At 38.1% G+C, this 13,596-nt stretch overlaps 1 protein-coding gene across 2 annotated transcripts in view; it reads right to left on the bottom strand.

The window, feature by feature from the left end:
* The window catches only part of LOC139147370 (uncharacterized), a 58,115-nt gene extending 48,531 nt beyond the window's left edge, over positions 1-9,584 (bottom strand). The window contains exons 1-4 of one of the 2 annotated variants that reach the window (XM_070718440.1): positions 9,266-9,584; positions 3,366-3,865; positions 1,257-1,379; positions 683-805 (exon numbers count right to left, since the gene is read on the bottom strand). In XM_070718440.1, coding sequence (XP_070574541.1) covers positions 683-805; positions 1,257-1,379; positions 3,366-3,807 — 688 coding nt within the window. In that variant the 5' untranslated portion in view covers positions 3,808-3,865; positions 9,266-9,584. Of the gene's footprint in view, positions 1-682; positions 806-1,256; positions 1,380-3,365; positions 3,866-4,929; positions 5,059-9,265 lie in introns of those variants that run through there. The other variant, XM_070718441.1, reaches the window with a different exon arrangement.
* Between the last annotated feature and the right edge of the window lie 4,012 nt (positions 9,585-13,596).

Here is a 13,596-nt window from a genome sequence, read left to right as displayed (position 1 = left end):
ATATTTTTTTCGAAAGTTCCAGACAAGGGCGTCTATCAGGCCTTCGTTATGCGTAAAGTGCCCAGACGTTCTTGTGAATTGAAATTAACAAGTAACACAAACCGTAAAAAAAAACTTTTCTATCATGCCCACGTAACATTTATGCTTAATGTTTTCAAATCAGGTAAACAATAAGATCTCCTTCGAAACAGAGCACTTTAATCATGAACATATTGCCACGTAGTAGTGTCAAGCAATTTTCTCGGTAAAGAGCGCATTTTGAAGGCTTACACAACGCGAGAACAAATTTTGTGAGTTCTCATATATATAGTAGATTTTGTCCAGAAACTCCGGTGTTCATCATACCATAATGGCTGTTATTGCACACGATACAGTTTTATCTTCAAAAAATTCAACCTTATTTCACTGAAGCATTACCAAGTTGCACTGCATGAGTTGAAATCCATGTAGCTCTGGCATTTTGTCAACAGATATGTACATTATTTTACATAATTACTTCAGCCGTGCAAACAGGTCGTTACAGGTCTACGAACGGAAGACACAGCACTGTTTATCAAGGCGTTTAGATGTCTGAAGAAAGGCCATTCTGACAGCTTACGTAATGCGTGAGTGACCACATTTTGAAATTTCTTTCCTCAAAAAACTGCATTTGTCAGAGATCTTAATTCTGCTTTATACGTACAGCAGTTTCGTTCGTCGTCACCACCGATGCAATGGTGAACACCATCACAGCGTTTCCACTTCGGGATGCAAACGCCATGGAATCCCGCCACCGGACACCGAAACTCATCTTTACCACACGATGCTATGTAAAAGTATGAAAGAGATGGAACAATATTGGTAGATCTATCCTTTAGGATAAAAAAATTACCTGGACGAGCGAACCCGCGGCTATAGCGTGCGAAGGAAATGCTGATAATAGAACCATATTTTGGCACTGAGCACCATTACGTCAAATGAAAAAAATGAAACGTACAAATTTAATTACTGCATATTCATTCATGATTACGCACGTCGATCACAATATTCAAGAAGTTTTTGAGATTAAATTAAGACTGCACTATGCTGTTTTTGGAAGTTGTAGTTTATAAGAAATTTCATCACGTTCATTATTGCTACCTCACAGAAGACCTTGAATGGAAAGAATGTAACCCTTTTTTCAGAACCAGTGCATGCACAATGCGAACTTGGAAATATTTGTCATATAGGTAAATTCAATCGATTCGCGGGGGAGGGGGGAAATCACAATTACTTACGATATGTACAATTGACTTCGTCACTGAAGCCATCCCAGCAGTGTATATATCCATCACACCGTAAGTGTTGTTTTATACATCGTTGGCTATCAGCACACTCGTAGTCGCCCGGTAGGCAAGGAGCTAGTAAAAAAATTGTGGAAAATAACAAAAGTGTTGACATGGTAACGTATGACATGCTAGTCATATGACAAAGTGCACAAACATTTCCGGTATTCATGTACTTGAACTTATTAGACGTTTCAACAAAATTGACTTGAATTTAAACATAATCTAGAAACTTAGGGAGCGTTCAGTTATTATGGCCGGGGTGGGCCGGCAAATTCTTACTGCGCATCAGTCAAAATAAGTGAACCCCCCCCCTACCCGTTGTACCAAAAAATTGATGAACCCCTTTTAAGATGACAAAAATTTCATGACCCCCCCTCCCTCCCGCATTGCTTGAGTACAGCTGCACACAAAAACACCTCGGGGTTGGTATGGAGCAATAGAATAAAAAAGATCTCAGATTTTTTAAATGACCTTCCTTGCAAACTCACAAGGTGTTAATGCTCAGATTTCCCCTTCTGACTTGCTATAATTTTGAAATTACCCCTCACAGGGGTTGGAGAGAAATTACAGGTGGATCGCAATATTGTTGCGCAGGCGTGTGTACAAACTTTTGATATTTGAATTTAATTGAAAGTCAGCTGTTGATAATGTTGATTCACTATAAATGGTAATGTATGAGAAAACTATGTAATACTTTTTCAATGCAAAACTATATCTATGCATTTAGAGATATTTGATAATTTACATAAATGTACTCAAATGAAATAGGGTTGTTACAACTGGCATGTGGACAAAAACGTTGATTTTAAAATTTCACCAAATATGTTCATCCACTATACATGGGAGTCAATGATAAAATTGTGAATAATTTTTTTCCCAATGAAAAACTTGGTATACCGTGACTTGCGCATATACAGACGTTCAATAATTAACATAATTGTACTTGATTAGAATATGGTGGTTAAAGGTGCATATTATGTGTACAAGAAATCTGATTATGGAATTTCACTGAAAATGTTCATCCACTATACACGGGAGTCTATGAGGAAAGTATGATTTTTTTTCCAATACAAAAATAGGTAAACCCGTGTATTAATGTACTCTCGATTATTGATATTAATTTACTTGATTAGACTAGGGTAGTAACAAATGGATGTGTTTGCGAGAAATTGGATTTTGGAATACCAAAATGTAGATTCACTGTACATGGGAGTCTATGAGGAAACTATGAATAATTTATTCCAATACAAAACTATCAAAATCTGTGTATTTATAGATAGTTGATAATTCATTTTAAAGTACTTAGGATGGTTAAAAGTTGATATGTGTGCAAGAAATTGGACTTTGGAATTTCACCACAATGTTGATTCGCTATACATTGGAGTCAATGAGAAAACTAAGAATATTTATTTTTACAATGCTAAACTAAATTAATTTGTGCTTTTATAGGTGTTTGATAATTGATACAAATGTACTTGATTCAAATAGGGTATTTGCAAGTTCAGATGTGGACAACAATTATGAAATTGGAATTTCACCATAAAGTATTATTTAACTTTTCATGGTACTAGTCTCAGTACATGTAACTGTTAAATAATTTCCCTGACAAAACTTGCTATATCTCTAATATGTAAGTAATAGGAATTGTACATTGCCCTCAGTGAGATCGATTTACGAGAAGACAAGCCTCAGAGTTGCCAAGTCAAGATGTTCATGTGACAGATAATTATACTTTTGTTCAGATTTAAAGTTGAATAACTTCAGAGAATGAAATCATGCAACGAATAATTTTTATCTCCCAGAATATTTCTGAACACTGAAACTGCGTTTTGACGGGACGGATACTTATGAAAATTAAGTGACCACCCCTCTGAGCTGTTTGAAAAATACATGACCCCTCTTTACAGTTTTCAAATTTGAGGTGACACCCCCCCCCCCTGGATTTTGCCGGCCCAACCCGGCCATAATAACTGAACGCTCTCTTATCTCAACTTAAATATTTTTTCAGGTACGCGCTACTCAAGCTTGGTGCTGACACAGAAGCCCGTACTTACTTACCGTCGTAAGATAAGAGCTTGTGGATACTGTTCGGGTGTTCGGGATCTGTTTTCGCCAGTGGGCTGTGATCGCTATTGATGATTTCGGAGAGCCGAAGTTTGTTCGTATTGCAGATTGTGACCGACGGGAAGGGCAGGCTGTGCGGCGTAACACTTTCAAGCTGCATCTTGACCTCGTATCTGAGGTAGAATGTAACGAGCTGATACGCCTGTAGAACGAAAGCTGCCAGCGCTGAGAGACAGATGACTAGCCAGACTAGCTTCACATGGAAGCTGTCGCCGATGATTATGCTAGGGAGTGCATGACAGGTTGTCGATGCGCCGAGATTGGTTACCAAATCAGAGCATCCCGTCTCCATAGGTTCGTCTTTAGTTGCAGGAGATGGAGTCGCTCGCACGACCCCACCATTCCTTGCAAGGTACTTTTTCGTTTTCTGATCCATTTGGAGATTACATAGACTCTGGCCTTGAAGAATGAACTTGTTCTTTCTTTCCTAGGTCCTAAGAAATTAAAATGACAAAATAACATTACTCCATACTAGCCACTCAAAAGTTGCATTCATTTAAATCCTCAGCAAAAACAAACTTGTTTATGTATGAGTGATCATCATTTCATTATAACAAAATCTCAAGGTATATGCGCGGGGGATATTCGGGATTCTCAAATTTTATCATACCTTTCTAGTCTACCATTCGCGGGGGATCATGTTGGAGCCCGTTGAATAAATCAAATTTTTCTGCTTACTTTTGCGAAAATCAAATTTTTAATTATTCGCCATGCAGTTAACACAGGCATGATAGCCATTTTTAATTTCAAGAGTCAGTAAAAAATATTGGGTCATTTGTTTCTCTAGAACTAAATTTTGCATCTTGACCCCTGCTTCTCTTTTTTACTTCGAAAGTTGAAAGTTTCATTAGGGAATGTTTTAGCAAAGGTTTAATCTTTCAATTTCGAGTTGCGCACTAACCTAAAGAAATCTCTGTCACCTTATAGGGCTGATGGAGGGTTGCATATTCAGGAGCAATATAATCATGTTTTTTCAACTAAATCATTTCAATATTTCTGAGTCTATGGGGCACTCAAAAATGTCTATGCAGAATGTCCAAGAACATGCTTTATCGGTTTTGAGGAAATACAGAAAGGTTTGGCTGTTTGATTTTAATTTGAATAAAACTAAGTCACCGGTGAGCACCAGTACGATAATAAAATCCGAATATATACAGAGGTGATGGGATGCGAATATCCGAGTTATATTAAATATGTGAACTATAGATGGACTAAGTGCATTGTCGAAATTTAATCGTTCATTTTACTTTTTTCCCGAAAATTTGAGTTCACTGTGATAATTTTATAAGACAAGGCGCACTACAATAGTGTCGCAGTAGTACGTGTAGTTAGTCGCACGACGTCAAAAAACCTTTTTTGCAAGTCGGAATGAGGAAAAGTCACTGTGCCAATCTGTCGCTGTCTTTCGAAAGGTTTGACCGAGGATAATTTCGTGCTGAATACATCTAATAGAAAATGAAAAATAATTTAACGCGGAATGATGTCATTCTTTACCTACCTTTTGAAGAAAGTACAATGTACTCCTTTACAAATGTCGCAGGACAATCATCGACATCAGGAAGTCAGAAATATGACAACCAAGCAGACGATGAATAGTCTGTAATGGACATTCAGGCTGTCAATTTCGCTGAAGCAAAATGACGGAGAAATTAAACTCAAAGCATGAATTATATGAAAGTAATGATACGCGGGACGTCATGATGGAAAGATTTGACGGTCACGTGATCGGCTGAGTACAGTCGTTGAGAGTATTTAATGGGGACCGAGGAGATAATTACCTCCATGATGACGTCATCAATTTCGAAAGGAGTGCGCCTTGCATTTGGATCTGTCCAATTGCACATCTACCGCGCTTTGTACTGAAATTTATCGCACGTTGAAACTTCCATTTCGGTAACAGGAGAAAATTCCATTTTAATAGCATCACAATCTCAAGAGTTTGTTGTTTAGTTTCAGAAATTTCCCTCAAACGTATCACGTGACTTTGCAAAGAATTAATGGTTTCTGATGGAGCGTTAAAGATGGCAGTTAATCATTTACGTGTGGTACATGTATGCTCAAACCTACACTTCGTAGCTTGTGATATAAAAGCTGCCAAAAGGGCCTAGGATTCTTAGAGCCATCATTAAATTTTCTTTAGTCATCGTTGACTGATATGATAACTGTACATTGACATAGCCCAGTAGTCCGATTGTCTTTATTGAAGTGTTCCGAAATATCTACGGGACCTTTTCGTTTTACCTTGATGAATCTCTACGCAACTGTGTTACCTTTACGCATATGTTATCGCTTTTAATGAATTATTAAATGCAGTTTTGATCCCATCGGTCATAATATTTACTTCTTTATGACCATCGGGGAATCATCAATGGCGTTGTTTCCTCACGAATCGCGGCAACAAAGTCAACCGTCTATCGGAAATTTATATTTTTGTTAAACGGTATTTTCCAGTTGCGTACAGCTGTAATGAACAAAGTTAACACGTCCTGAACGCTTGTAAAATGTTTGTTGAAACGCGCTATAGAAACAAAACAAAAGTAAAGACTTTGAGTTGAGATTTGGTGTGAACACCTACATTTTACATTTAAGCAATAAGCTTATGTGCCCTTGCTAGCTAATGTTGTGAACATGTAACGATAGATGCTTTCTCATTGGCTGACAACTGTGTAAACACAAATGCCGACAATTTACCTCTTATCTCCGTCTAGGGGCAAAACTTACTGTGCATTTACAGCAACTCACTCAGTAAGAACAATCAATCTAACGGTTAGTCACCCTGAGTGACTACATGCTATCTATAGACACCCTAAAGGTCTGTCCATATCTCATTCGCTGATAGAGCGACCCCTGTCAGCGGTGATGCACTGGGCTGTGTATTTCCGACTTTTGGCAAATGAAGATTTGGCAACTCCCCATCGGCCAAAATTATTGCTCTTATCTCACAGTATAATAGCATTATTAAAACCCTTGACACCTGACACAATCGATCATGTTTAGAAAGGTCAACATGCTATGATGGTCGACTTTAATTTCAAGACATGTAGTCTCCACTTGCAAAACAAGACGTGGGTTTACATTAGATCGATATTACCGTGTGTTTATTTACAAAAACACAAAATGAAGCGAAAACAGCCGACTAGGATTGTTTCCATCACTTTAGAGGGCCTATAACATCTAGAATTTAAGTGTTGGAAGTAAGAATTCGGGGTGAAGGATCTTTTGAGGGAATTTCGTCAAAATTAGAGAAGAAAAGCAAAAGTTAAAATCAGGTACGTACCCTCACAGAAGAGGATCCTTGTACATTACGATTTATTAGTGCAAGTTCAACTGACATTTTGAAGTGAACAATAAGTGAAGCGTATGTGAACCCCCACAACTCCCCCACCACCCTCCACACCCCACACCCCCTGTGTTCTGGTACAACTACTCTTACTCCGATTTTCCGGTCATGAACTCCATTGAAACCAGACAAGGTATACACGAAAGGCTATACTGTAATGATACAAATCGTTCTCAACTGTCTGAGCAAGTCAATCAGAATCTAGTCAAAACCAATCTAATCCGACTATCGGAAATTTTATTTTCCTCATAGAAACACAGGTATGGCGGCCATGCATTTTGAATTTCAAATATCTGTAAATGTTAGGTAACTTGTCTCTCTAGTACCAAACTTTGCACTATGACCCCGGTATTTCATCTTGATTTGGTAAGATAATGGTTGAATTGTTTCATTGAGGAAAGATTGAGCAAAATGTGAAGTCTTTCACTTATCAACAAAGTGTACAAGTATTTATTGTTCAGGACAATATTTTATTACTGCCAGTGATATTCTTAAACGTTTGCCACATTGAATGGCTTGGTTGATTAAGAAAACTATCCTTGACTATACTCAAACTACAATAAAAAAGTTGTAGGCCTTACCCTGTTCTTTCAAACAATTGTCTGCCCAAAGTGACCAGTGGTTATTAATCACAGTCTACAAAATGCTTCGACTATGAAATTAGGCATCATGATTTATCAAGAGCATCTCTGCTGCACTTTCCATTTTCGTCTAATCAAATTATTTCTTTAGGTATTAATGAAATATACACAAACACATACAAAAGCTGGTATTTCAAGTGATGGTTGAACAACATGTATAGCCCTGTATGTACTTTTAGAATTTTTCACTGCAATACAAAATGCAGTTGACCAACAGAACATGAGATAAAGGAAATGAACTTGGTGCAACATCAAGTTTCAGAGAATGCCACCATCGTATTTGATGTGAAATAAAAAAAATGACTAAGACTGTAGCGGTAGGACATCAATTAAACGCTTTAGGTGAATGGCATTCATGGTTCAAAATCGCTTTTTTCTGAAATTGACATCAGAAGCTGGAAAACAGTACAACAAGTTTGGCGGATGGAAAAGAGTCGGCAATATGAAAATGGCACGAACCGGAAAGAGATTCCATAATTGCCACTACGTTGTGCCGTTTTGCCTTCTCCCTTGGTGTACTATGTTGAATAAGTATACAATGAGGGTATACTCTCTGAGCTATAAACCTCTAAACACGCCTTTTAGCAGCTCAAATTTAAAACCCCCGCTCATGTATTTTTGGTTTTCGCTCGTTAGTTTGTGTTGAGTCATCACAGTCAAAATTCGATTATCAGCGGAAAAGAATAAAATAACATTGCAGCACGGGTACACTCACCAATAAGCCAAGCAAATATACCGTTAAAAAGTTATTTTACATTTTTTTGGTTTATTTTAATCAAACTTGAACGTTAAAAAACTCGGCATAAACTAAATGAACGAAACCCAAAATACATGAGGGGTGTTTTAAGCTTAGGTTGGATTCTGAAAACCCATAAAGTAGAGCATATTAAAAGTACGCCAGGTTGCATGGATCAGTGTATTGGATGCCTCTTCGTATTAGAGCTGACAGTGGGTTGTGTCTCAGCACCCATTTTTCAAGAACAAATACTCAAAAAGAAAACAAAAGAAGAGACAAGGATGCCCTGTGGTGGTACTATACATTGTGATCCCCTTTAGAAATTACAAGGGCTGTTCATTTCAGAGGGATTCATACGGGAGAGAATGTCGAGTCTCGAGGACGTCATTTTCCTTCAAACCACAAATGAGTCACCAAACCGTGTCTCTGCCAGTCACTTCAAATACGGAGTCGTACAAATTTCTGTTCAGTCAAACGAGAGGCACTAGATAGTTCATATAGATAGACACATTCTCACAGATAAGCCTACATTTAGGCATCATTGGCATAAAATATTGGTCTAGTTTACCCATGTCACTCTATACACGTAAACGGGAACATTGTTTATTTAATAAAAGTAATTCTCAATTCTTAGCGTATAAGAAAGAATTGTGACCGGTTTCATGATACCTAATGACCCGTCCAGATGTTCACTGAGTCAATGGACTATGTATTTTCCGTACAGCTGATGGCTAATCGTTCAAGACTTCGCAGTTCATATAATTGCTTTCTTCTCACCCCTTACACATATCTCCAGTCGGTCATCATGTCAATTTGTTCATGTTACAACCGTAGCAATAAAATTTGCTTTTCCAATTATTATTACCCAAGGTCAATAATGGAACGATCACAAGCTGTCATCGTATTCGACGACAAAAAGTGGATGATAATAGCGAGGTTTTTTCGTCAGCGTTGCAATGATTAAATAAATTCCAAACTAGATAAATTTGACGCTGTGTCATTTGAGTGTCGAGCTGTTTCAGTGTCGCAGAAGCCCTCTTACATATAATACAGCTGTTTCGAAACGCAGCTGTTTCAGAAATGGCTTTCACTGGATGAAAATATAAATGATACTTACGTAGTGACACTATTCCGATTCCACGGGGAGCAGCGATCTTGTCATAGCTTCAACTCCTAAATTCACTATCTACATACCACCGTCAGCCGAAATTCATGCCTCCAACTAGGACGGAATTTACATTTGTTATCGTGAGGTCAGCAGTCTTTATTGTGCTTGGTTGATTTGTTTACCAATATATTCAATTATCTCTCTTCATTAGTGTACGTTGAACTCGAGATCATTCAACTCACAAAGGGGCATCTTTTGAGAATATTCGAATATTTCGTCCCCGCATAGTGTTCTTTGATCATTGTAAGTTGACAATGCGATCTGTTTTGTTATTTGCTCCGCGATACTGATAGGTCGTTCCGAATTCACTTTGAAAATACGTATAATTTGCATAATAATGTATTTTTAGGGGTCATTATATTTACATACGTTTGTCTTATTTTTGATGTGAAATCATTTTAGCGGTTATGAACATCTGGTACACTGCTTTATTTCATAGTATACCTCTTTTAGCCGGTGTACCGTTAGTTTTATCTAAATTAACTTACCAGGGGACGAATTTTCTAAAATTACCGAACAAGTCGAGCGTTAAGAAATTTGCACTTTATATGAACCTAAAATGCAAACATTTAACCACATATCTCACATCTGTACACAGAATCATCATTCGTCGTGTTGATAAACTTTGTGTGTGTGTGTGTGTTTGTTTTATGTTCTATATTATGGGAGCCTCGCATTACAAGTGTATGAATAATAATTCAAGAATAATTCATGCACATAAAAACAGAAAAAAAGAATTTGAGGCTGACTTCGCCGAGATAAAAATCAGTTTCATACATTATTCAACATTTTACATATCGGAAAATAGCGCTGTTAGCATCTTCAAGAAAGGAAGGGAAAGTCAACAAGGTAACCATAGCAACAAAGTTGAGGGCATGGAACATAGCAGTTTTTTTTTTCGCTGGTCGCCAGATGTGGAACTATTTTTGCCTTTATTGTCCTTTGACAGAGCGAGGTCGTATAAATTAAGCGCTAACAGTCTCGTCTATTTTGCAGTGTGCGGTGACGATGAAAAACATGGCACGTGTTCTCCACTAACACTGCAAAAGGCCGGAACATCATTCTACTCCTTTGTATCGTCCTTCTCGATTCCAAGGAGTGGTCTAGGGTCTAAGAATTTCCTGGTAACCAATATCTTCCGGTCACCGTGTTTATCGGAATTCAAATTAAGGAAAATTGATAAAGATATCTTATGACGTGCGACCAGCACTGATGAAACGTTTGTGTACTTTCAATTGTAGGTTATAGGCCATTAACCGCCAGGGCCACTTCCAAGAAGTGCGGTGAATTCAAACTTCTGAGTTCATTCATAGACAGCTTAATTTAGCAGTTTCTCCGTGAACCGTGGACGGACTGTGAACCAACTAACATTTTCAATTTATGATGACGTATTGGCTGCTCATTTGCTAACTCATTAATAAACATAAGAATGAACACGTGACAATTCCTCAGCATACAGTACGAGCATAACATGACGCCCGAAGGTCGTGCAGGAGTTTCCATCCGTATGCAGTTCTATTCTAGACATTTGTATCTGGAGGCGTCAAAATGACATGACACGAGTAACAACTAAAATTGAATGAGAGGGTTCTCGATACTCAAACGTAAAAGATGTTAAAAGATAGCACTTTGCCAACACATACATTGTATCCAAAAGGATAAGGTCTAATCACATTTCTCCCTTTAGTTTTTGCCTTTTATAATATTCATATTAAACCTTGAAATATTTCACAGTCATAATTTTGTTGTTAATACTCAACCATATAGTCGTGAGGAGACCACCTAAAATTCTAATGCTGGCAAGTTTAATGACGATACTATTTTTGATACATATTACATTTTCTACATGCAACCGTGAACCGAAGGCGAGCTAACGACGTGACCGTCCTTGTAAATTGCAACATTTTATCTCGACAGGAAGGTCACTGTGAACCGTAAAGTGAGTGAATTGCCCGAGAAAAAAATGTGGCAAAGTTTATCATACTAAGAATGTCATGGCATCTTTGATGTTGAGATAATAATATTTTTGCTGAGTCTACCGTGATAATGTGATAAGGGTGGACTCATCGAGACGGGTTCAAGAGTTATTTCTTTTATTCAATTCATGTGAAGTAGCATGATGAAGAATTTGGCGTTGAGATTTCTCTTTATTGGAATTCTACTGACTCCATGATCTCTTCGATATGATAGGGCGCCCTCTAACAGATATGGACGGCGTCAAGGGACAAATAAATGCAAAATGTGTGGTCGTAGTAGAAGCATTTCTGTCAGTGTAAGGATTAATTGATGGATCGTTGGACAAGATCCTCCGTGAGACAATGTTGTATAAATCTTTATTTCACTGATTTTATACTTCATCACTATTGTTGACGAAATTAAATGTATGTGTAATGATCATGATTTTTAAAACATATAGTATTATTTTATTGTACTTGGGCCTCAGCCCAAGTACATTTGTTTCATTCCGTGGGAAAAAACTCTGTAAGGTATAACCATTTCTTGCTGAGACCAGGGAGGGCAAAATGTCTTGGCTTCATCTTTCTTGGCATAATAAATGTGGCGTAATGATGCTAACTTAATGGAAGTGCTGCTCTCAGCCAGTCATGAATAAGTGAGATGTGAATATAAATGCTTCTCTATCTGAGTTTTTGCCACAAAATCTTCTGAATATAATCAAAATGTGCATCGAAATGCAACAATTAATGCACCCTCCGTTTCCTAAGCGATGGCACGACCCTTGCTACACCCACTGGACGAGCCAAAGTGGGAGGGGTAATTTCAGTTTGGTCGAACAGGAGGGCTCGAGACCAGAATTTAACATTTAAACTTGAAACATGTTTAATCACTGACAAGATGTGGACTAGTGTTAACCGAAGTAAAATTGTGAAAAGGAAAGGTTTTATATCGCGGACACAATGAAAAACATTACGACTGGAAACTGTACCCCAGTTGAGAATAGTAATGCCCACAGCGATGGAGAACACTTATCCTTGAGCTGAGAAAAACCAGACCATCATTTCGAAATAGAGCTGCAGATTCGAGAAGCTCGTTCAAAATAGCTAGGTACACCCCATAAAGGGGTGGTTTCGAGTTTTGAGGGCAAATTTCGCCTCCTTCATATAGAAATCGTACGTTTGTTTTTCCAGGAGAACACACCATTTGACACAAAATTTGCATGTAAAGGGTCGCCAGTAAGTACGTGGTGAAATCTGGCATAAGAAACAATATGAAATGTTGGGTAAAGCCAGTCCAAAATAAACTGATTTGAACTTTTGTGTTTTGTAATTTATACCACTGCAGTAACACTACCTTTTTTTGACAACATCACACAATGTAATACGTTTTGAAACTGAATACTCCGACGTATTCTGTGTCTCCTTTGCTAAAAAATACGGTATGCCGATTACCATGTAAGGAGATGATAACGTCAAGACAGATTTGTAGTGCGTTTGGTCCTGGATGGTGCACGAAGTTTTGTCGAGGTAGCTTGTGTAGTTATTTCCTAAATGGGAGAGATTAGGGTCGATCTAAACGAAGGCCGAAGAATGTTATGATACTCTAAGCGAGCTGAACTCTAACGCGAATGGTTGGATAATTTGGAGGATGTCTAGAACCGGGGTCTAGAATGATCTCGTCTCATTACATGTAAGATTATTTGGCGGTCAGTATTGAATTTCAACTGCGTCACAAGTTTGCGAAATGAGTATTCTGTCGAACGGTCAACGAACGATGTTTTAGAAATCTGGAGACATGGCACATCGCATTTTTATTTTAGTATTTTATATTTTACAAAAGATTTAAGAAGCAATGATTTTGTCGAAAATTCTGAAAAAAATATAGGAAGATTTGATCGCGAACACATTTTCACTTGGGGTCAACTAGCCCTCCGTACGATGCTGTGTGTTCCGCTACAGCTAATCGCCCCGCTCACCACAGCCCTGCAAAGACCCGTACGTAGGGTCGGTGACTTCAAATCCATTTTGGGACTTCACGTAAAAAGCCAAATTACTGCCGAAATTCAGCGTTCTTGGGCCCAAGTCGTATCCCAGCCTACCTCAGCTACTCGATCGCTTCCAAAAATGACAGTCTTTTGTTACGTGCAGAGAAAACGAACAAAAGGGTGAACTCAGCAGTTAACGTTTAAACAAAATTATTACGAAAATAAAACTAATTGCTAAGTCAGGGATAGAGTACAAGCTTTAAAAGTGTGCAGACTACTTATCTCAGCTGGGACGGCAAAGCTCCAGTCTCAGAGTTGTAACAGTCAGTCGGATGAATGA

Source organism: Ptychodera flava, chromosome 13 (genome assembly GCF_041260155.1).
Source record: "Ptychodera flava strain L36383 chromosome 13, AS_Pfla_20210202, whole genome shotgun sequence".
NCBI lineage: Eukaryota > Metazoa > Hemichordata > Enteropneusta > Ptychoderidae > Ptychodera > Ptychodera flava.
This window is presented reverse-complemented; position numbering and strand designations above follow the sequence as displayed.